Source organism: Scyliorhinus torazame, chromosome 3, assembly GCF_047496885.1.
Source record: "Scyliorhinus torazame isolate Kashiwa2021f chromosome 3, sScyTor2.1, whole genome shotgun sequence".
Classification (NCBI taxonomy): Eukaryota; Metazoa; Chordata; class Chondrichthyes; order Carcharhiniformes; family Scyliorhinidae; genus Scyliorhinus; species Scyliorhinus torazame.
In genome coordinates this window covers 29,459,364-29,484,895 of record NC_092709.1, presented here as the reverse complement: position 1 = coordinate 29,484,895, position 25,532 = coordinate 29,459,364, and the positions used below count along the sequence as shown (strand labels likewise).

At 50.2% G+C, this 25,532-nt stretch overlaps 1 protein-coding gene across 5 annotated transcripts in view; it reads right to left on the bottom strand.

The window, feature by feature from the left end:
- LOC140408377 (protein Hook homolog 3) overlaps positions 1 to 25,532 on the bottom strand; it is a 166,546-nt gene that overhangs the window by 89,231 nt on the left and 51,783 nt on the right. For all 5 annotated transcript variants that reach the window (XM_072495491.1, XM_072495488.1, XM_072495490.1 and 2 more), the window contains 2 exons: positions 19,275 to 19,337; positions 13,670 to 13,753 (listed from right to left, as the gene is read on the bottom strand). In XM_072495491.1, coding sequence (XP_072351592.1) covers positions 13,670 to 13,753; positions 19,275 to 19,337 — 147 coding nt within the window. The remainder of the gene's footprint in view (positions 1 to 13,669; positions 13,754 to 19,274; positions 19,338 to 25,532) is intronic.

Genomic DNA, 25,532 nt, shown 5'->3' with positions numbered 1-25,532 from the left:
CACAAATAGGGAAACCCCCCACCTTAACCCAAACACCACCCCAAAAGAAACCCCCCCTCCCTCCTCTTCCCCCAACCCCCTGGGCTGCTGCTGCTGACCTCCTCCTAATGCTCCGCGAGATAGTCTAGGAACGGTTGCCACCGCCTGAGGAACCTGTGCACAGACCCTCGCAAGGCAAACTTTATCCTCTCCAGCTTGATAAACCCTGCCATGTCATTGATCCAAGCTTCCACATTAGGGGGCTTTGCATCTTTCCACAGTAACAAAATCCTCCGCCGGGCTAGCAGGGACGCAAAGGCCAGAATACCGGCCTCTTTCGCCTCCTGCACTCCCGGCTCGTCCGATACGCCAAATAATGCTAATCCCCAGCTCGGCGTTCACCAACTTGGACATAGTCCTCGCAAAACCCCTCCAAAACGCATCCAGCGCCAGGCACGACCAGAACATATGGACGTGATTTGCTGGGCTCCCCGAGCACCTCCCACATCTGTCCTCTACCCCAAAGAACCTACTCAACCTCGCCCCTGTCATATGCGCTCTGTGAGTAACTTTAAACTGTATTAGGCTGAGCCTGGCGCAAGAGGAGGAAGAATTAACCCTACTCAGTGCATCAGCCCACAGACCCTCATCTATTTCCTCCCCAAGCTCCTCCTCCCACTTGCCCTTTAACTCCTCCACCGAGGCCTCCTCCTCTTCCTGCAGCTCCTGGTAAATCGCCGAAACCTTGCCTTCTCCAACCCATACACCCGAAATCACCGTGTCCTGAATCCTACGTGCCGGAAGCAGTGGGAATTCCCTCGCCTGCCACCTCACAAACGCCCTCACTTGCATGTACCTGAAAGCGATCCTGGGGGTAGTCCAAACTTCTCCTCCAGCGCCCCTAGGCTCGCAAACGTCCCATCGATGAACAGGTCCCCTATTCTTCTAATCCCTGCCCGTGCCAGCTCTGAAACCCCCCATCCATCCTTCCCGGGACGAACCGATGGTTCTCCCGAATCGGGGGACCAAACCGAGGATCCCACCTCGCCCCTGTGTTGCCTCCACTGCCCCCAGATCTTCAGCGTCACCGCAACCACCGGACTCGTGGTGTACCTATTCGGCGAGAGCGGCAACGGTGCCGTCACCAGCACCCTCATGCTCGTGCCCACACAGGACGCCATCTCTAGCCTCTTCCACGCTGCCCCCTCTCCCTCCATTACCCACTTACGGATCATCGCCACATTGGCTGCCCAATAATAGCCACATAGATTCGGCAGCGCCAGGCCACCCCTGTCCTGCTACGCTCCAAAAACACCCTCTTGACCCTCGGGGTCTTATTCGCCCACACAAATCCCATGATGCTCCTGCGTACCCGTTTGAAAAAGGCCTTGGGGATCAAAATGGGAAGGCACTGGAACACAAAGAGAAACCTCGGAAGGACCGTCATTTTGATCGACTGCACCCTAACCGCTAGTGAGAGTGGCAGCATATCCCATCTTTTAACATCCTCCTCCATCTGCTCCACCAACCGCGTCAAATTGAGCTTGTGCAGGGCCCCCCAACTCCTAGCTATTTGGATCCCCAGGTACAGAAAGCTCCTTTCTGCCCTCTTCAGCGTTAGCTCGTCTATCCCCCTTCCCCGGTCCTCTGAATGCACCACAAAGAGCTCACTCTTCCCTACATTGAGTTTATACCCCGAAAAGTCCCCAAACTCCCTCAGGATCCGCATGACCTCCGCCATCCCCTCCACTGGATCCGCAACATACAACAACAGGTCATCGGCATACAACGACACCCGGTGTTCCTCTCCCCCCCCGCCCCCGAACCAATCCCCTCCATTTCCTGGACTCCCTCAATGCCATAGCCAGTGGCTCAATTGTCAGTGTAAACAAGGGGGATAAGGGACACCCCTGCCTCGTCCCCTGGTGCAGCCGAAAGTACTCCGACCTCTGCCGGTTCGTAGCCACACTCGCCACAGGGTCTCTATATAGCAGCCTGACCCAACTGATGAACCCCTCCCCGAACCCAAACCTCCGCAACACTTCCCAAAGATACTCCCACTCCACCCGATCAAAGGCCTTCTCCGTGTCCATAGCTGCCACTAACTCCGCTTCCCCCTCCACCGAGGGCATCATAATCACATTGAGAAGCCTCTGCACATTTGTATTTAGCTGCCTACCCTTCACAAATCCCTCCTGGTCTTCATGAATCACCCCTGGGACACAGTCCTCAATTCTCGTAGCCAGCACCTTCGCCAGCAACGTAGCGTCAACATTGAGGAGCGAGATCGGTCTATACGACCCACATTACAATGGATCCTTGTCCCGCTTCAAAATCAAAGAAATCAGCGCCCTGGACATTGGCGGGGGGCAAGGTCCCCTCCTCCCTCGCCTTATTAAAAGTCCTCACTAGCAACGGGCCCAGCAGGTCCACGTATTTCCTGTAAAATTCAACCGGGAACCCATCCGGCCCCGGGGCCTTCCCCGCCTGCATGTTCCCCAATCCTTTAACCAGCTCCTCCAGCCCAATCGGCGCCCCGAAACCAGCCACCTGCTCCTCCTCCACCCTCGGGAACCTCAGCTGATCTAGGAATCGTCGCATCCCCTCCTCCCCCGCTGGGGGCTCAGACCTGTACAGATCCCCATAGAAGTCCCTAAATACCTTGTTTATTCTCACCGCACTCTGCACCGTATTCCCCCCTCTATCCCTAACTCCACCAATCTCTCTCGTTGCCTCCCTCTTACGAAGCTGATGTGCCAGCATCCGACTCGCCTTCTCCCCATACTCATACGCCGCCCCTTGCGCTTTACTCCACTGTCCCTCTGCTTTCCCGTGGTCATCAGGTCGAATTCCGTCTGGAGGTTCCGTCGCTCCCTAAGTAGCCCCTCCTCGGGGGCCTCTGCATAACTCCAGGCCACCCTTAAAATCTCCCCCACCAACATCTCCCTCTCCCTCCTCTCTTTCTTCTCCCTGTGGGCCCTAATGGAGATTAGCTCTCCCCTGACCACCGCCTTCAAAGCCTCCCAGACTACACCCACCTGCACCTCCCCGTTGTCGTTGGCCTCCAAGTATCTTTCAATACACCCCCGCACCCCCTCATCCCGCCAACAGTCCCGCATCGAGACGCCACAGCGGGCGCTGGTCCCTCTTCTCCCCCAACTCCAGCACCAGCCAATGCGGGGCGTGGTCCGAGATAACTATGGCCGAATATTCCGTTCCCTCCACTTTCGGGATTAGCGCCCTACTCAAAATGAAAAAATCTATCCGGGAGTAGGCTCTATGGACGTGGGAAAAGAAGAAAAATTCCCTGGCCTGCAGCCTGGCAAATCTCCATGGATCCACTCCCCCCATCTGGTCCATAAACCCCCTGAGCATCTTGGCCGCAGCCAGCCTCTTACCCGTCCTGGACCTAGAACGGTCCAGTGCTGGGTCCAGCACCGTGCTGAAGTCACCCCCCCCCCCCACCCCCAACCCATTATCAAGCTTCCTACCTCCAGATCCGGAATCCGACCCAGCATGCATTTCATAAATCCGGCATCATCCAAATTCGGGGCATATACGTTCACCAGTACCACCCGCACCCCCTGCAACCTACCACTCACCATCACATATCGACCTCCATTATCCGCTACAATATTCAGTGCGTCGAACGACACCCGCTTCCCCACCAGTATTGCAACCCCTCTGTTCTTCGCATCCAGCCCTGAATGAAAGACCTGCCCTACCCATCCCTTTCTCAGCCTAGCCTTATCTGCCACCTTCAGATGCGTCTCCTGGAGCATAACCACGTCTGCCTTCAGTCCCTTTAAGTGCCCGAACACCCGGGCCCTCTTGACCGGCCCGATCAGGCCCCTCACATTCCAAGTTATCAGCCGGATTAGGGAGCTACTCGCTCACTCGCTCGCCCCCCCACCCTCCCCACCCCTACTAGCCATATCCTTTTCTAGGCCAGCCACGTGCCCGCGCCTCCCGCACCCTACAGTCCCCCACGCGGCGGACCCCCGCCCCGACGACCTCTCCTACTTCCAGCTCCCCTTTGGCCAATGCAGCAGCAACCCAGTTCCGCCCCCCCTCCCTCTCTCCCGCCCCCCCCCCCACCATCCCCCTCCCACCCACTAGATCCTCATCTAGCCATTTTGCTCCCCCCATGACACTCCCGTAAGTCAGCTGACTCCTGCTGACCCCGGCCTCTCCCGCCATTCCATCGACCCCCCAGTGTGAGAATCCCCCCACCCCATGGCAGTCAGTGTGCGCTCCTCTCCAACACCGCCCTTCCCCCCCCGGCCCCGCCCCCTCTGACGCAGCTCCTTTTTGCGGCCTTACCTCAACTCCCCAACCCCGGGCCTCCACCCCCCCCCCCCTTTTCCTCCGCAGGGCCCTGCCCCTCCAACACCGACACTCTCCCACAGCCCCCACATCAAATCCATTCACCCATCCCCACCCAGCACCAAAACAAAAGGAACATTCCCCAAATGCAGTAAACACAGTAAACACATCCCCCCCACGACAAACCCTCAGTTTGAGTCCAACTTTTCAGACTGGATAAAGTTCCATGCCTCATCAGGCTTTTCAAAATAGTGGTGCCGATCTTGGAACGTGACCCACAATCGCACTGGCTGCAGCATCCCGAACTTCACCCCCTTCCGATGAGAACCGCCTTAGCCCGGTTAAAACCAGCCCTCTTCTTAGCCACCTCCGCACTCCAGTCCTGGTAGATTCGGATCTTCGTGTTCTCCCACCTGCTGCTCCGTTCTTCTTTGGCCCATCTCAGGACACACTCTCTGTCCATAAAGCGGTGGAAACTTACCACTACAGCCCTTGGCGGCTCGTTGGCTTTGAGTCTCCTTGCCAGGACCTGATGAGCCCCATCCAGCACCAGGGGCCTCGGGAAAGCTCCCGTGCCCATCAGCGAATTGAGCAGCATGCTCATATATGCCTCGGCATCGGGCCCCTCCACTCCTTCAGGGAAACCCAGAATCCGAAGATTCTTCCTCCTCGACCTATTCTCCAGGTCCTCAAATTTTTCCTGCCACCTCTTGTGCAGCGCCTCGTGCGCCTCCACCTTCACCACCAGGCCCAAGATCTCATCCTCGTTCTCAGAGGCTTTTTGCTGCACCTCCCGGATCGTCGCCCCTTGGGCCTTCTGGGTCTCCACAAGCTTCTCAATCACCGCCTTCATTGGCGCCAGCATTTCTGTCTTCAACTCCGCAAACCAGCGATTAAGGAACTCCTGCTGCTCCTGCGACCACTGCGCCCACGTTGCTTGGTCTCCACCCACCGCCATCTTGTTTTTCCTCCCTCGCACTTTCCGCTGCACCAGGGTCACTTTCTTAACCGCTCCACTCCTGGTCCAATCCATATAGTGTCGGGGGAACCTTGCTGTCATCTTCCCACACTGGGAGCCGTCGAACAATTGCCGTTGGGGCCCCTCTGAAGAGCCCAAAAGTCCGTTCCCGGCGGGAGCTGCCGAACTTGCGACCTACCTCAGCATAGCCGCAACCGGAAGTCCCATATGTTCTTAATTTTAAAAAATATATATATTTATTAAAGTTTTTTAACATAATTTTTCTCCCTTACAAACAATAACCCCCATAACAAAATAACAAGAAATCGCACAGAGCAAGATATATACATGGTACAATGATATGTTTACATAGCTTTGTACACTGGCTCTCTCCCGCACGTGCCAGTTTCCCCAACCCTTCATGTTATCTCTTGCTCATCCACCCTCCCAGGCAATCCCCCATTGCGCCCCCCCCCCCCCGCCTCCCAGGACGTCCCGTGTCGTCCCCACGCCCCTTCCCCTCCTCTAGGTTGCTGCTGCTGCTGACCGACCATCCTCTAACGCTCCGCGAGATAGTCTAGGAACGGTTGCCACCGCCTGTAGAACCTCTGCGCAGACCCTCTCAAGGCAAACTTAATCCTCTCCAGCTTTATGAACCCAACCATGTCGTTTATCCAGGCCTCCACGCTGGGGGGCTTCGCCTCCTTCCACATTAGCAAGATCCTTCACCGGGCTACTAGGGACGCAAAGGCCAGAATGCCGGCCTCTTTCGACTCCAGCACTCCCGGCTCGTCCACTGCTCCAAATATTGCTAGCCCCAGCTTGGCTTGACCCGGACTTTCACCAGCTGAGATATTGCTCCCGCCAGTCCTCTCCAGAACCCCTCCAGTGCCGGGCATGACCAAAACATATGGACATGGTTCGCCGGGCTCCCTGAGCACCTTCCACATCTGTCCTCCACCCCAACGAACCTACTCAACCTCGCCCCCGTCAAGTGCGCTCTGTGAACCACCTTAAATTGTATCACGCTAAGCCTGGCACACGAGGAAGAGGAATTAACCTTACCTGGGGCATCAGCCCACAGACCTTCCACAATCTCCTCCCCCAGCTCCTCCTCCCATTTACCCTTCAGCTCCTCTACCAGCGCTTCCCCCTCTTCTTTCATCTCCTGGTGTATTGCCGACACCTTACCCTGCCCGACCCATACACCCGAGATCACCCTGTCTTGAATTTCTTGTGCCGGGAGCAACGGGAATTCCCTCACCTGTCGCCTCACAAACGCCCTCACCTGCATATATCTAAAGGCATTTCCCGGGGGTATCTCAAACATCTCCTCCAGTGCCCCTAGGCTCGCAAACATTCCGTCAATGAACAGGTCCCCCATTCTTCTAATCCCCGCCCGATGCCAGCTCTGAAACCCCCCGTCCATCTACCCCGGGACAAACCGGTGGTTACCCCTGATCGGGTCAACACTGAGGATCCCATTGCACCCCTGTGCAGTCTCCACTGGCCCCAGATCCTTAGCGTTGCCGCCACCACCGGGCTCGTGGTGTACCTTGTCGGCGAGAGCGGCAGCGGTGCCATCACCAACGCCCCCAGGCTCGTTCCTTTACAGGACGCCATCTCCATCCTCTTCCATGCCGCGCCCGCTCCTTCCATCACCCACTTGCGGATCATCGCCACATTTGCTGCCCAGTAGTAGCTCCCTAGGTTTGGCAACGCCAACCCTCCTTGGTCCCTACAACGTTCCAGGAACCCTCTCCTTACCCTCGGGGTCCTATTCGCCCACACAAACCCCATTATACTCCTACCTACTCTCTTGAAAAAGGCCTTGGTGATCACGATGGGAAGGCACTGAAACACAAACAGAAACCTCGGAAGGACCACCATTTTGACCGACTGCACTCTACCCGCGGTAACATGTCCCATCTTTTGAAGTCCTCCTCCAACCTCGTCAGATTCAGTTTAGGTAGGGCCCCCCAACTCCTGGCATACCGAAAACTCCCCTCCGCCCTCTTCAGCGGTAGGTCTCCTATCCCTCTTTCTTGGTCCCCTGCCTGTAATACAAAGAGCTCACTCTTCCCTACATTGAGCTTATAGCCCGAAAACTCCCCAAACTCCCTTAAGAGTCTGCATGACCTCCACCATCCCCTCCATTGGATCCGCCACGTACAGCAACAGGTCATCCGCATAAAGCGACACCCGATGCTCTTCTCCCCCTCGGACCACCCCCCTCCATTTATTAGACTCCCTCAATGACATGGCCAAGGGTTCGATCGCCAATGCAAACAACAGGGGGGACAGGGGGCACCCCTGCCTCGTCCCCCGAAAGTATTCCGACCTCCGCCGGTTCGTCACTACACTCGCCACCGGGGCTCTGTAAAGGAGCTTAACCCAATTGATAAACCCTCCCCCGAACCCAAACCAACGCAGCACCTCCCAGAGGTACTCCCACTCTACTCGATCAAAGGCCTTCTCCACGTCCAGAGCTGCCACTATCTCCGCCTCTCCCTCCTCCGATGGCATCATTATCACGTTTAAGAGCCGCCACACATTAGTGTTTAGTTGCCTGCCCTTTACGAATCCCGCCTGGTCCTCGTGGATCACCCCCGGGACACAGTCCTCGATCCTCGTGGCCAGCACTTTTGCCAGCAACTTAGCATTCACATTGAGGAGCGAGATCGGCCTGTACGATCCACATTGCAGTGGGTCCTTGTCCCGCTTTAGGATCAAAGAAATTGTCGCTTCCGACATTGTCGGGGGCAGGGTCCCCTCCTCTCTTGCCTCATTAAAGATCCTCACTAGTAGCGGGGCCAACAGGTCCACGTACTTCCTGTAGAACTCCACCGGGAACCCGTCCGGTCCCGGGGCCTTCCCCGCCTGTATACTCCCCAAACCCTCGCTCAGCTCCTCCAACCCAATTGGTGCCCCCAAACCAGCCACCTCTTGCTCCTCCACCCTCGGGAATCTCAGTTGGTCTAGGAATTGTCTCATCCCCTCTTCCCCCGCTGGGGGCTGGGATCTGTACAGCTCTTCATAGAAGGCCTTAAATACCTCGTTCATTTTCGTCGCACTCCGAACCGTGGCTCCCCTTCCATCTTTGACTCCCCCTATTTCCCTCGCTGCCATCCTCTTCCGGAGCTGGTGTGCCAGCATCCGACTAGCCTTTTCCCCATACTCGTAGGTTGCCCCCTGCGCCTTCCTCCACTGTGCCTCCGCCTTCCCTGTGGTCAACAGGTCAAACTCCATCTGGAGCTGTCGTCTTTCCCCAAGTAATCTCTCCTCCGGGGCCTCTGCGCATCTCCTGTCCACACTCAAAATCTCCCCCAATAACCTCTCCCTTTCCATGCCCTCTGTCTTCTCCCTATGAGCCCTGATGGAGATTAACTCTCCCCTGATCACCGCCTTCAACGCCTCCCATGCCACCCCCACCCGCACCTCCCCGTTGTCATTGGCCTCCAAGTACCTTTCGATGCATCCCCTCACCTTCCCACACACCACCTCATCTGCCAGCAGTCCCACGTCCAGCCGCCACAGCGGGCGTTGGTCCCTCTCCTCTCCCAGCTCCAGTTCCACCCAGTGCAGGGCGTGATCCGAAACGGCTATGGCCGAATATTCCATCCCCTCCACCTTCGGGATGAGCGCCCTGCCCAGAACAAAAAAATCTATCCGGGAGTAGGCTTTGTGCACATGGGAGAAAAAAGAAAATTCCCTGGCCTGCGGCCTTGCCAACCTCCATGGGTCCACTCCTCCCATCTGATCCATAAATCCCCTAAGCACCTTGGCCGCCGCCGGCCTCTTTCCAGTCCTTGATCTGGAGCGGTCCAGTGCTGGGTCCAACACTGTATTGAAGTCCCCTCCCATTATCAGGCCTCCTACCTCCGGGTCCGGAATGCGCCCCAACACGCGCTTCATGAATCCAGCATCATCCGAGTTCGGGGCGCATACATTTACCAACACCACCCACGTCCCTTGCAACCTACCGCTCACCATCACATATCGCCCTCCATTATCCACTACGATAGTCTTGGCCTCAAATGACACACGCTCCCCCACCAATATTGCCACCCCTCTATTCTTCGCGTCCAGTCCCGAGTGGAATACCTGTCCTACCCATCCCTTTCTTAACCTGATCCGCCACCTTCAGATGTGTCTCTTGTAGCATGACCACGTCTGCCTTCAGTCCCTTTAAGTGCACGAACACTCGGGCCCTCTTCACCGGCCCATTCAGGCCCCTCACGTTCCACGTTAACAGCGGGATTGGAGGGGCTCTCCCCCCCCCCCCCCCCTCCCCCCCACGCCGACTAGCCTCCCCCCCCCCCAACGCTTTTCTAGGCCAGTCCCATGTCCGCGCCTCCCTCACCCTCCAGTCCCCCAGACGAGGGACCCCCGCCCCGAGGACCTCTTCTGTATCCCATTCCCTTTCGGCCAGTGCAGCAGCAACCCTTTCTCTCTCCCCCCCTCCCCTCCCCCCCGCTAGACCCCTCTCTAGCTTTTTTGCTCCCCCATATCACTCCCGTAAGTCAGCTGACACCTGCTGACCCCGGCTTCCCCCGCCGTCCCATTGACCTCCCCGTGTGGGAGTGTCCCAATCGGTATGCGTTCCTTCGTTCCCCTTCCCGCGCGCGGGAAAAACCCCGCGCTTTCCAAAGCCTGCCCCGCCCCCTCTGGCGCAGCTCCTTTCGCGGCCTTGTCTCTCTCCCCCAGCCCATATAACATTTCCTGCGCGTGATTGACCCCCTATATATATATATATATATATAACAACCATCACACATCAAACCACAAACATCTCTCCCACCCTCACAAACCCTCAGTTAGAGTCCAACTTTTCGGTTTGTATGAAGGTCCACGCCTCTTCAGGCGTTTCGAAATAATAGTGTTGGTCCTTGTATGTGACCCACAGTCGCGCTGGCTGCAGCATTCTGAATTTCACTCCTTTCCGGTGCAACACCGCTTTGGCCCGGTTGAAACCCGCTCTTCGCTTTGCAACCTCCGTACTCCAGTCCGGGTATATTCGGATCTCTGCATTGTCCCACTTACTGCTCCGCTCCTTCTTGGCCCATTTCAGGACCCTCTCTCTGTCCGTGAACCGGTGAAATCTCACCACCATCGCCCTTGGCAGCTCATTTGCCTTGGGCCTCCTCGCCAGCACCCGGTGTGCCCAGTCCAGCTCCAACGACCTCGAAGGGGCCTCTGCGCCCATCATCGCCCCGAGCATCGCCTATGCCCTGGCATCGGCCCCCTCCACTCCTTCAGGGAGACCCAGGATCCGCAGATTCTTTCTCCTCGACCTGTTCTCCAGGTCTTCGAGTCTTCCCGCCCACCTCTTGTGTAGCACCTCGTGCTGCTCCACTCTCACCGGCAGGCCCAAGAGCTCGTCCTCATTCTCACTGACTCTTTTCTGTACCTCCTGGATCTTTACCTCGTGGGCCTTCTGGGTCATCCCTAGTCCTTCAATTGCCGACAGCATAGGCACCAGCATCTCCTTGCGCAGTTCCTCGAAGCAGCGCTTGATGAACTCCTGCAGCTCCGGCCCGCACTCCGCTTTGTCCCCGGCCGCCGCCATTTTGTTTTTTTTTCCTTCGCTGCACCCGCTGCTCCAATGCCGCTTTTTTGGCCGTTTCACTTCTGGTCCGGTCCATAAAAGTTGGAGGGGGACCTCTCTCTTCCCTTCCCCATGGCTTGTCTTCGAAAAAAATTCCGTTGGGGCTCCTCTAACGAGCCCGAAAGTCCGTAATAGCGGGAGCTGCCGAATCGTGCGGCTTAGCTCCGCATAGCCGCAACCGGAAGTCCCTTATGTTCTTATTGATGTACACGTCAACACAAATGGGCCCAGAGCAAAACCCTTTGTGGAATCCTCTCATTTCCTAGCTAGTTTTTAATCCAATTTTCTAGCCTCCCTCTAATTCTGTAATACTTTGTCAAAGGATTTTTGAAACTTTGTGTGCACCATATGAACAGCATTCCCCCTTATTTGTCACCTTCTCAGACACCCCACACACTGGCTTCCTTCCTAAAACCTATAGAACCTACTTCAACCTACTCTTTTCTTGTCATCTAGATGTTTAACATTTTCAAAATTTCCCCTCTAACATTAAAGTAATTGGTTTGTAATTATCCAGGTCACATGTGGCTTCCTTTTTGAAAATATGTAGAACATGAACCAATTTACAGTCATCCAGCATTTAATCACTCTCAATTACATCATGAAATATAGCAGGTAGGAACTCCATAATTTCCTGCTCTTATTTCCCTCAGGTTTGGATATAACACATGAAGTCCTGCCACCTTGTCATCCTTCGCTTACTTAACATCTTTAATATCTTTCATCTCACTTTTAATTAATTCAGTATTTACCTACTCCATAATATCTTTAAGGTTAAAAAAAATATCTCACTGGTAAACAAATAAGATTGTGAAATATTATGGGTCAGGTTAGTTCAGAAAATATGCAAAATGTACATTCCTGACATCCAATCTAAAAACTAGCTTCTAGGCAGTGGGCTGGAGCCAAAGAGCGGCAACTTGTAACATCATACAACAATCCTTCAAAGCAGCTATGGCATGGAGAGAAGGGGGAAAAAAAGACAAAACATACAGCAAGGACAGGAGGAACAAAACAGAACCATAGGTACCATTCATCACAGACCTTTTGTTTGAAATTTCCTCACAAAAACGTTTAAGATATCGAAGATCAGCATTCATAAACCAAAGCTAACTTTCCATTCTTTTGATTATTTTTTCTTTCTGTCCCTTTTATGTCAAGGGTCAAATGGCTTGGTGGCACATTAGAATCTTACATTTTTCTTATACTTTTAAGACCCTACTGTGGGTCTAGCCTAACTATAGCTAACTGCCAGAATCCTATATGCATTGAGTTTGACCAGGCTCAATCGACATTTATTACATAGCACAGTACACAATCTAACAGAAGATGACATCTGATGCTTCTAGTGCATCTGGCAACAACATCAGAATCCAGGAATACATTCAATTGGAAAATGGATAAGGAAATTGACAATCGCCCCTGTGCACTCCATACTTCTGTTTCAAACCTCTCTCCTTAACCTGCTTTGCCACTGATTCTCCCTCAAACAATGCTGCATGTGCGCCCCATTCTGGAACAGCCCACTGCTGCAATGCATTTGATACTATTTTACATTTGAACCCAGCTTTGTACGCACAAATTAGATACAATTAAAGTAAAACAACCATGCCAAGGAGATATACAACCTAAATCTCTTAATACAGCATAGCAGAAATTAATTTGTCCCATTAAGTCAGCGCCACTACTAGCTATTCACCTAGAGCTGTATATTCTCATCCCCAATTTTCTGATCTCTCCATGTTTCCATTTACATTCTTCCTTTTTGAAATTACATTCAATTCTCTTTTAAACTGTTTGCAATCTGTATCTCACTTTCTACATGTAGTAAAACAACTCCTCCATAATAATCCAATGTGAAGAAAAGTTCCAAATGCTCCAGGGTCCCAGGTTCGATTCCGGCTTGGGTCACTGTCTATGCGGAGTCTGCACATCCTCCCCGTGTGTGCGTGGGTTTCTTCCGGGTGCTCCGGTTTCCTCCCACAGTCCAAAGATGTGCAGGTTAGGTGGATTGGCCATGATAAATTGCCCTTAGTGTCCAAAATTGCCCTTAGTGTTGGGTGGGGTTACTGGGTTATGGGGATAGGGTGGCGGTGTTGACCTTGGGTAGGGTGCTCTTTCCAAGAGCCGGTGCAGACTCGATGGGCCGAATGGCCTCCTTCTGCACTGTAAATTCTATGATAATCTATGTGCAGGTTAGGTGGTTTGGCCACGCTAAATTGCCCCTTAATTGGAAAAAAAATAATTGGGTGCTCTAAATTTATTTTAAAAGAGTCTTAGAATCTTAAGATTCTAAGAATCCCTACAGTACAGGAGGCCATTCAGCACATCGAGTCTGCACCAACCCTTGCTATCTCAGCACAGAAATCCTGCTAAACCCAACAAACTCCTCATCTTCTCTCAGTAAACTTTGAAAGCAAAGAAACCAATACAGTATCCAACTTGTCAATAGTCTACTGATGGGCTGTACCGTCAAGCAAATTTAGAACGTCCTCCATTGCTGTATGCGTTAAGTCCAGATAGTAGTTTTTGTGAAATTATTAACAAGACCCTAGGTCATTAAATGAAGATGGTTTTTATTTTTTTTATTTATCCTCACGCTTTGAGTGGCACTAGCAAATCCATCACAAGTTGCCCTGAGAAAGCTGAGGTTGGACACCTTCTTGAATTGCTGCAGTCTCGAGAACCAAGGGCACTGAGATACAATGTTAAAACAGGTCTCAGAAAATCACACCATTTAACAAACTAGCTGAGGAGCAAAGTCAAATTAGAAGTATAATTGAATGATGCAAATATACCTGCATATCTAGTTCATGGCACCTTTGTGAAATTTCCTCCTTGGCAGCTAAAGCTTCATTTAGCTCTTCAGTGATTTTCTTCAACTAAGAAAGAACACAAATGAAAAAAAGTATTATTTAAATACCACAATGTAGGGATTTATAGCACTCGTACACAGATGATGCACACAAGATTCTCCATAAGCCTGAAAAATATCTAACAACCCTTTCCATAACTCAGGCTCATCATTGAAACACAGAAAATATTAGCACATGGAAGAAGGTCATTCAGCCCAGTGTCCATATTGGCTGAAATAGAATTATCCAACTCAATTCCACCCCCAGCTCAAGATCATAGCCTTAGACCATAAGATATAGGAGCAGAATTAGGCCATTCAGCCCATCAAGTCTGCTCCGCCATTCGTCATGGCTGATATGTTTCTCATCCCCATTCTCCTGCGTTCTCCTCGTAGCCCCGATCCCCTTACTAATCAAGAGCTTATCCATCTCTGTCTTAAAGAAAGTGGCGTGGCCTCCACAGTATTCTGCAGCAATGAGTTCCACAGGTTCACCACCCTCTGGCTGAATAGATTCCTCCTCATCTCAGTTTTAAAGGATCGTCACTTCAGTCTGAGGTTGCGCCCTTGGGTTCTAGTCTCTCCTACTAATGGAAACATCGGCTCCATGTCCACTCTAACTCGGCGTCTCAGTATTCTGCAAGTTCAATGAGATTCTCTCTCCCCCCCCCCCCCCCCCCCCCCCATCATTCTAAACTCCACTGAATACAGACCCCAAATCCTCAACCTCTCCTCAAATAACAACCCCTTCATTCCCAAGATCATTCTTGTGAACCTCCTCTGGAGCCCCTCCAAGGCCAGCACTTCCTTCCTTAGATGTGGGAACGAAAACTGCTCACAATATTCAAATAGGGTCTGACAAGAGACTTGTACAGCCTCAACATTATATCCCTGCTCTTGCACTCTAGCCCTCTCGAAATGAATACTAATATTACATTTGCCTTCCTAACTTCCAACTGAACCTGCACGTCAACCTTAAGGGAATCCTGAACTAGGACTCCCAAGTCCCTTTCTTTGTACTTCAGATTTCCAATGCCTTTCCCCATTCAGAATATAATCTAAGCCTCTATTCTTCCTTCCAAATGCACAATCTCACACTTTTCTACATTGTGTTCTATCTGCCCAAGTCCATCTGTAGCCTCCCCTCTTCCTCAACACTACCTGCCCCTCTACATACCTTTGGATCATCTGCAAACTTAGCAACAATACCCTGTGCCTTCTTCCAGATCGTTACTATATATCGTGAATAGTTGTGGTCCCAACACTGACTCCTGCGGAACACCATCAGTTACCAGCTGCCATCCTAAAAAAGAACCCATTGATCCCCACTCTCTGCCTTCTGTCAGTCAGCCAATCCTCTATCCATGCCAGTACCTTGCCCCTGACACCATCTTATTCCATAGCCACCCTATCAAAGGCCTTCTGGAAATACAAATAGATCATGTCCAATGGCTCTCCCTTGTCTAACTTCCGTAACAGATTTGTCAAGCATGACCTGTCCTTGACAAAGCCATGCTGACTCAACTCTATTTTACCATGCATTTCCAAGTACTCCTCAATCTCATCCTTAATAATGGACTCTAAAATCTTAGAGTAAAGCTAACTGACCTATAGATTCCGGTCTTCTGCCTCCCTTCTTAATCAGGGGTGTTGCATTAGCCATTTTCCAGTTCTCTGGGACCCTCGCTGACTCTAGTGATTCCTGAAAGATCACCACCAATTCCTTCACAAGCCCCTCCACTATTTCCTTGTGAGGTTTAAGTACCTCAAGTGCATATCCACGTGATTTTTTTTTTTACATTGTGAATTTTTCTGCCTCTAACAACTTTCAGGCAGAAGGTTCCAGATTCCCATCAACATCTGGATTAAAAACGTTCAAACCCCCCTCAGCCTTCTACCAATTACTTTAGATCTTTGCCTTCAGGTTATTGATATCTCTGCTAATGGAAATTGGTTCTTCTTACTGAGTCCTTTTTTTATGCATCAATTAAATTTCCCTCCTCTGTTCCCAAGGAAGCCACCACAAATTCCTGGCAGCATCCTGTTATCTCTTCTAAATCGCCTCTAGTATAATGACATCATTCCTGTATAAAAGTGATCAGAACTGTGCGCAGTACTCTAGCTACAGTTGTGTAAGGGTGCACATTTCAATTTTCTTCTCACTCAAGAGGCCGATGAGCAAATTTTGGAAAATAAAGGTACAGGACAACATTAAACATGATTTTAAAAAATCTAAGTCAAAGCAATAAATTGCTAATTTAAAAAAATTATTAATAAAATTATTAAAAAGTGCCAAGCAATAGAGCTAGCCAATAAAACCTTTTTTTGCCTCTTTTCTCAAGAAACAGAGCTGCAGAGGCAGACAAGGCCCCAAGTCCTGGTCGCCACAGAAGAGGTAGAGACTGGGGCCAAGCTAACAAATTGGGTTTAACTAACACTGTCCTTGCATTCGCCTGATGGCATACACTCCAGCTGAATTCATAAGACGGTCGGGGTCGAAAGGAGACTGTCTTTCAGCATGGATTTTCCTCCTCTCCTGGCCCACTTTATGGATAGGTTTTCACACAAATTCTATCGTGGCTTCAACACTTGACATGTGTCAACTATGGTTCAGTTGATAATACGCTAGCTTCCAAATCACAACGTTTCAGGTTCAAGTCCTACTCCAGAGATTGAGCACAAAAATCAAGGCTGACACATCAATGTAGTGTTGAGAGAGAACTGCACTCTCAAAGGGGCTAGCTTTCAGATGAGACATTAAACCAGAATCCAAGCCTGCCTGCTGTGGTGGACGCAAAAGATTCCATGGCACTATTTTGAAGAGCAAGGGAGTTATTCCCAGTGTCCTGATCTTTCAATCAACTTCACAAAAAACAGGGTGGCATGTGGCACAGTGGTTAGCACGGGACTGCAGCGCTGAGGACCCCGGTTCGAATCCTGGCCCTGGGTCACTGCCCGTGCGGAGTTTGCACATTCTCCCCATGTCTGCGAGGGTTTCACCCCCACCACCCAAAGATGTGCAGGTTAGGTAGATTGGCCATGCTAAATTGCCCCTTAATTGGAAAAACAAAATTGCGTACTCTAACTTTATTTCAAAAAACTCCACAAAAAACAGATTATCTAGTCATTATCACATTGCTTTTAATGTGAGTTTGCTGAATGCATATTGGCTGCTGTGTTTGCTACTTTACAACAGTGTTACACTTCAAAAATTACTTCATTGGCTGTAATTACATCATTCCTGTATAAAAGTGATCAGAACGGAACGCAGTACTCTAGCTACAGGTCTATGTCAGGGGTGTCCACCCTTTTTGTGCAAGGGTACACATTTCAATTTTCTTCTCACTCAAGAGGCCGATGAGCAAATTTTGGAAAATAAAGATACAGGACAACATTAAACATGATTAAAAAAAATCAAAGTCAAAGCAATAAATTGCTCATTTAAAAAAATAATTAATAAGATGACTATTAAAAAGGCATCCATAAAAGCACAATAAAAATGTATATCTTTCTTTCTTATAATGTGCTTGCATTAAACAGTTTGCACCCTATCCAAATCCTTTGATCAGTCCATTCTAAATTCTTTCCAATCATGCCCAGTTTAGTTTTTCCTGAAAAGTGTTTTGCTTTTGTTGTGAAACATAAATGAGGATTTTTCCTGTCTTTGAGATGAGAAGGGATTTAATTATTCACATAGAAAAGTAACAAAGTTAGCACATAAATTTCAAAAGTAATTCAAAATTGTAATGGAACATCATCCGTTATTTCAAATAATCAAAACTGGGGAAATGCTGCTCATGTAGTTCCTTGATCAGACTCCATTAGCTTTGGGCATCGAATCTCCAGAAAAATAACAAATTGACCAGATTATCAGGTTTTCAAAGGTTACATTATGAGGTGGTTTGCATAAATTTGATTCATCTACCCTTGAGTTTAGAACACTGAAGGATGATCTGATAGCAAGGTATTTAAAATAACTAAAGAATTCAATAACGGAAGGGCGGCACGGTGGCGCAGTGGTTAGCACTGCTTCCTCACGCTGCCGAGGACCCAGGTTCGGTCCCGGCCCCAGGTCACTGCCCATGTTGTGATTGCACATTCTCCCCGTGTATATGAGTGGGTCTCACCCCCACAACCCAAAGATGTGCAAGGCAGGTGGATTGGCCATGCTAAATTGCCCTTTAATTTAAAAAAAAAAATTCAATAAGGGAGATACAGAATAGTTCGCATCCGAAATTTCATTTTGCAGTGAAAATAGGAATCACTTGAAATATACTCCTCAAACGACTTTGGCTGCTGGGTTAAATGAAGTTTGAGACTTTCAGGAATGTGGAAAATTAATGAGATTAACAGTGAATTTGAGATTAAAATAAAATAACAGAAAAGTAACAACATTCGCAGGTGTCGAGAGGACTAATTGGATGCGATTTGCCCAAAAACAAGATTAGCAGGAGTCTAGAGACATTGAGTTGTGAATGGCCATATCAGAACATTATTTATCAGAGATCAGTGGGGTTATACAAATGATAACTTCAAAATGCAAGGACTTTGAGCAAGGTAGACAGAAGAGGCCACAGAGGGGAATATCAAAGAGATTAGACAATATTACTGCTAGCACTCTCATTGGGAAGGAGGCTAGTTCTCCATCCGACAGGCAGATAGGCAGTTCTATCTATGATCTGAACCACGGAGGCCTGTTCCATCGAACATTTAGAGCCACGCAGATTGCAGATATTCTCAACTAAAAGATGCAGTTTTGTGCCTTCGCTGAACCAGGAAGGGACATTTTCACAGACTTATTCACCTAGGCGGTATTAGTGTGGTCACTATTAGCTAGATTCAGAAGCAGCATGGTGGCGCAGTGGTTAGCACTGGGACTACGGCGCTGAGGACCCGGGTTTGAATCCCGGCCCTGGGTCACTGTCCGTATGGAGTTTGCACATTCTCCCCGTGTCTGTGTGGGTATCACTCCCACAACCCAAAGATGTGCTGGTTAGGTGGATTGGCCACGCTAAATTGCCCCTTAATTGGAAAAAATAGAATTGGGTACTCTTAAATTTATTAAAAACTATTAGCTAGATTTGACCTCCAGTTACTAACACTGGATGTTGCTTGGGAAAAAAGGTTTCTCAGTGAGTTCAGGGAATATGGGTATACTTTGGGAAAAAGAGGTAACTGCAGATAAAACGGTGTGTTTAGTTATTCATATACTGAAGTCTCATAATGTATATTAGTCTTTTGTTTGTGTGTTTTTTCTTTTACTTTACTTCAATAAATGTTCTTCATTAATTCTTTACACAATGACTGGACTGGTTCCTCACTAGATTGTACATGGTTCCTCACATTCTTCCAAACACAAATACACCACAAAGAACAAGTGTTTCAAGTTATCCTTCGGGATTTTGAGATACTCTCGCAGGTAACATCAGTGGGATTCTTAACAAGGCCAAACTTAATATCAAAGATACAGAACAAATGCTTGTAAATGAACTTGAATGACAAAGGAAGTTCAAAGAAGTTGATGACTACTCATTTCACTATGCTCCTACCTGGCGATCAAGGTCCAGATAAGCATCATTCCCAACAGATGCTGGAGTTTCTTTACTCATAAGCTGTCAAAACAGAAAGTGAATTAATCTGTGCAAAAAGGTTGATCAGTTAAGTGCAAGTAAAAATAACCCCAAACAGTTCCCAACATTATTCCTTTATAATAAAATGGCAAAAGTACACAAGCTATGAAATTGGACAATGGACATAATACAAAACAAATCACAAACACAAAATTTACAAGCCTCAAAGCGCGAGAAATTAAAGTTAGAGATCAAAAGTTCCACAACTCCCCTGCTCCAAGAGTTCTGGATATAATTTTGAGTAGATAAATGTTAAAAGCATAATTCAATTAAAACTATCAATATTGCTTTTATGGGGCAGCACAGTGGCGCAATGGGTTAGCCCTGCTGCCTCACGGCGCCGAGGTCCCAGGTTCGATCCCGGTTCTGGGTCACTGTCCGTGTCGAGTTTGCACATTCTCCCCGTGTTTGCGTGGGTTTCGCCTCCACAACCCAAAGATGTGCAGGCTAGGTGGATTGACTATGCTAAATTGCCCCTTAATTGGAAAAAATGAATTGGATACTCTAACTTAAAAAAATATATATATTGTTTTTATAAATAAATTGGTTGTGTGAGAATAAAATTGACAGTGTACTAATTACACATAGCCATGGCTCTTGCTTTGTACTTGAACATGCAAATTCACTTCATAGCTTATGAAGTACTTTTTAATGTGTTATCGCTGTTGTAGGGAATCATGTCATCAAATTTGCCCAAGCAAAGTTCCCAGACCAGCAATGACAAATTACAAGATAAATGCCTTTTTTTAAAGTGATGTTGTTTGAGGGACCATTCTCCAGAATAGGAGAATGCTCCTGCTCTTCTTCCAACTGCACCGCAAGTGCTTTTCATTCACGAAGATGAGTCAGATTCTGTGCATTTGATTCAAAAGACAACAGGTGGACTTTTCCCACCAAAATGGCCATGTGTCATGTTCTTTTTTTAAATAAATTTAGAGTACCCAATTCATTTTTTCCAATTAAGGGGCAATTTAACATGGCCAATCTACCTAGCTTGCACATGTTTGGGTTGTGGGGGTGAAACCCACGCAAACACGGGGAGAATGTGCAAACTCCACACAGACAGTGATCCAGAGCCGGGATCGAACCTGGGACCTCGGCACCGTGAGGCAACAGGGCTAACCCACCACACCGCCCTCACGTGTCATGTCCTGACTGAAAAATGGTGTGTTTCTCCCCCAGGGAAACAGCCAGGTTTTCTCTCCAAATCTTCTGACACTATGTCAAAAAAAGGTAGGGGGTGTGTTTTGCGTCATCAATCTGGCAGGGCGGAGCCTCAGAGGCAGCACATCAGGCTCTCCAGATTCAATTCTTTTAAATCACCATCAGAGAGTACATCTTCGAGTTCTTTGCTGGAACTGCAAAGGGTCAGTCTATAGCTAAACATATTATCTTAAATTCATCTCCTGTGACTTCATGATGAGTTCTGGAGAAGAAAAACATGAAGCATAACTTGCCATAAATGAAGATGAAGCTGCCAACATTTTAAATTCATGTTGTAGAAAAACACTGCCTGCTGATGAATAATAAAACAGACAGAGAGTCTGTTATAACCTGCCTACTTACGATTGGCTATCCCACAATCCTATGGGAGTATGAACTTCCCCAATGAGGGGGGCGGAGAAACTCCTAGTATAAATAAGCTGGCCAGTTCAGGAACCAGCAGAAAGGAGAAGTTAGCAAGGGAAGTTACTGCTACTGTTATGTATATATTGTTATAGTAAATAAGCGTTATTATTTGTATCCTTAAAACTCGTGCTGAATTCTTCGTGGCCCTTACAAAACTGGCGACGAAGGTAAAAGTGAATAGCTGTCTACACTGCTGAAGCCACCTCCCTGGATTTTTGTTGGATACAGGTTGGAAGTTGTTTTCTATTATACCATGCCTCTGTACGGACGTTTGGATGTTTTTGATGCTGCGCTGGAAAGCTGGAACCAGTACACACAACGGATGCGTTACTATTTCCGGGCAAACAATATCACTGAAAATGAGCGCCAGGTGGTCATATTGCTCACCGCCTGCGGGCCACATATGTTTGGGGTGATTAGGAGCCTTACGTACCCAGCTGCGCCGGACACCAAAACGTTTGACGAACTTGTGAATATAGTGGGGCAACACTTTAACCCAACCCCGTCCACGATAGTCCAGCGTTACCGGTTTAATACCGCTGAGAGGACCCCTGGAGAATCCCTTGCCGATTTTTTTATCCAGGCTACGCGGGATTGCGGAATACTGTGACTATGGTGAGACCTTGTCAGAAATGTTACGCAACCGTTTGGTTTGCGGTATTAACAATGCAGCAACCCAGAGAAAGTTGTTAGCGGAGCCAACATTGACTTTTCAACAGGCAATACAAATAGTCTTGTCCCGAGAGAGCGCAGAGCGAGGAGTACAGGAGCTACAGGGAATGGAAGTGCATGCCTTGGGGCGCAACCCTTTCCGCCCAAAAACGTCCCTCTGCACTCCTGCGGTACCTTGGGTGAGGCAACGACCGGACCGACGCCAGTGGCCATCGGACATTCCTCCCCGATGGGAGCCTTCTCCAGAGCCAATGGATGAGGAGCCATGTCCGTGTCAGACTTGTAGGCGCCGACCCCGTCGCGGATGGCGGTCCTGGGGACGCCAGAGGCGCCGTCGTTCCGACCAAAACTGGGACCAGCCCAGGGGCCGTAACTGGGACCAGCCCAGAGGCCGTACCTTCCATGTGGATGAACCTGCGGCGACCACTCCTGAGGACGTGGAGACGGAGGACGACTGCCTGCAGCTGCATTGTGTGGCAGCTCCCCGTGTGGCCCCCATTAAGGTGACAGTATGGGTCAATGGCCACCCGCTGGAGATGGAGTTGGATACTGGCGCAGCGGTCTCCGTGATCGCCCAGAGGACATTCGACCGCATCAAGCAGTGTATACAGACCCTTACATTAACTGACTCACAGGCCAGGTTGGCCACCTACACGGGGGAACCACTGGACATTGCAGGAACTACAATGACCCCTGTTGTCTATGGACGCCAGGAGGGGCGTTTCCCACTTATCGTAGTGCGTGGCCATGGGCCCAGCCTGTTGGGTCGGGACTGGTTGCGCCATTTGCGGTTGCAATGGCAGCACATCCTCCAAACAGTTTCTGGAGGGTTGACTGAGGTGCTAGGACGATGCCCAGAGGTATTCCAGCCTGGTTTGGGGAAAATAAAAGGGGCCGTAGCCCATATCCTAGTTGAACCAGGAGCCACGCCGCGCTATTTCCGGGCGCGCCCAGTGCCTTACGCTTTGCTCGAGAAGGTAGAAGGGGAGCTCACTCGTTTGGAGAGTTTGGGTATTATCAGGCCTGCCCGTTTTGCTGACTGGGCAGCACCAATTGTACCAGTAATGAAGCCAGATGCCACAGTTCGCTTGTGTGGCGACTATAAACTTACAGTGAATACAGTTTCCCGACTCGACCGATACCCAATGCCTCGCATAGAGGATCTCTACGCGAAACTTGCAGGTGGACTCTCATTCACAAAATTAGATATGAGTCACGCCTACCTGCAGTTGGAGCTGGACCCTGCCTCCCGACCATATGTAACAATTAACACACACCGGGGCCTGTATGAATATACACGGTTGCCCTTTGGAGTATCCTCTGCCTGCGCAATTTTTCAACGTGTTATGGAGGGCATTTTGAGAGGTTTACCACGTGTGGCTGTCTACCTAGATGACGTGTTGATTACAGGGACGTCGGAGCAAGAGCATTTGGAAAATCTGGAGGCTGTCCTTAGACGCCTTTCGGAGGCTGGAGTCCGTTTACGTCACACAAAGTGCGTATTTCAGGCAAAAGAAGTAGTCTACCTAGGTTATCGGGTGGACCGCGAGGGTCTGCACCCCGTCGCAGAGAAGGTGCGTGCAATTCAACATGCCCCCACCCCGACTGACACTTCGCATCTTCGTTCTTTTCTCGGTCTCGTAAACTATTACGGGAAGTTCCTCCCCAATCTGGCAACTACGCTGGCCCCCTTGCACCTGCTGCTAAAGAAAAATCACACCTGGGTTTGGGGTCAGCCGCAAGAAACCGCTTTCCGGCGGGTAAAGCAACAATTGTCGTCGTCTAGGTTACTAACCCACTATGATCAGGGAAAGCCTTTGCTCGTCACATGTGATGCATCCCCGTATGGTATTGGGGTTGTCCTGTCCCACAAGATGGAGAACGGGGCCAAGCGACCGATAGCTTTCGCCTCCTGCACATCGACTGCAGCGGAGAAAAAGTACACGCAGATCGAGAAGGAGGGCCTGGCAGTGGTTTTCGCGGTGAAACGCTTCCACCAGTATGTGTACGGCCGCCATTTCACTATCGTGACTGATCATAAGCCCCTGCTGGGACTCTTCAGAGAGGATAAGCCAATACCGCCCATTGCTTCTGCACGGATCCAGAGCTGGGCTTTGTTGCTTGCTATATATGAGTATTCTCTGGAGCACAAACCAGGTACGCAGATAGCAAATGCCGACGCACTGAGCCGATTGCCTTTATCGACCGGCCCCATGTCGACCCCCACGACCGGTGAGGTGGTTGCAACCCTAAATTTTATGGACACCTTGCCTGTCACGGCATCACAGATCCGTGAGTGGACCCAGACGGAGCCAGTCTTGTCAAAGGTTCGGCACATAGTCCTGTATGGTGGGCAGCATAGACAGCTCCCAGGCGAGTTGCGGGCATTTTCCTCCAAGCTGTCAGAGTTCAGCGTGGAAGACGGCATCCTCTTGTGGGGGACGCGTGTGATTGTCCCGGAAAAAGGCCAGGAGCTGATATTATCAGACTTGCACAATGGGCATCCGGGCGTGACCAAGATGAAAATGTTGGCCCGGAGTTATGTCTGGTGGCCAGGCCTCGACACCGACATTGAGAAGGTAGCCCAAAACTGCTCCATTTGCCAGGAGCATCAGAAGCTTCCGCCGGCCGCGCCCCTATATCACTGGGAATGGCCAGGGCGGCCTTGGGCACGCTTACATGCAGATTTTGCAGACCCTTTTCAGGGATCCATGTTCCTTCTACTAATTGACACCCAGTCGAAATGGCTGGAGGTGCATAAGATGCAGGGGACAATGTCCTGCGCAACAATTGAAAAGATGCGTTTATCATTTAGTACGCATGGCCTCCCCAAGGTGCTGGTCACGGATAATGGCACTCCATTCACGATTGAGGAGTTTGCTAGGTTTACAAAGATGAACGGCATCCGCCATATCCGCACTGCCCCTTACCACCCGGCTTCAAATGGGTTGGCAGAGCGTGCAGTGCAAACATTCAAAAGAGGCCTAAAGAAGCAGTCTTCCGGATCAATGGACACGAGACTGGCTCGCTTTTTGTTTACGTACAGGACCACCCCCCATGCAGTGACTGGGGTAGCTCCCGCAGAACTCCTAATGGGCCGAAGACTTCGCACCCGCCTTAGTATGGTCTTCCCGGACATTGGCGCAAAAGTACGCCGCACACAAGAACGGCAGGGACAGGGATTGTCTCGGCATCGTCCGATTCGGCAGTTTGCGCCCGGTGACCCAGTATTCGTGCGGAATTTTGCTGGTGGTGCCCAATGGGTTCCTGGTGTAATCTTTCGCCAAACGGGCCCTATATCTTACCAAGTGCAAGTCCAGGGTCGTCTCCAGCGAAAACATGTAGACCACGTCCGGTCCAGAAGATAATCCCCTCAAAAGATTCCCGCCCCGGAGCTCATTTCAACAGCCGCAAAGACCAGAGACAAGGGAAGGTAGTCCTCAAAATCTTCCACTGGTGCCTCACTCGAAGCCTGCGCAGGTCGTTACGGGACCGAATGGAGATAGAGACGCTGACATGACGGAGGCAGCAGACTCTGACTCCGAGATGGAGACACAGGATGAATCAGAGGGGGAATCCTCGGGTTCACAGGCCGTGGATGTACAACCGCGCCGTTCATCACGGAAGCGCCGGTCTCCGTCTCGTTACACGCCGCCTGATCCAGCGCCGCATGCAAATGGCGTCCGGCCTGCGGCCAAACGAGTTCGACGCCTTCCTTCGCCAGGGTCTTCGGTGGATTCCTTGGACTTTGGGGGGGAGGGATGTTATAACCTGCCTACTTACGATTGGCTGGGGACTAATGACTATCCCACAATCCTATGGGAGTATGAACTTCCCCAATGAGGGGGGCGGAGAAACTCCTAGTATAAATAAGCT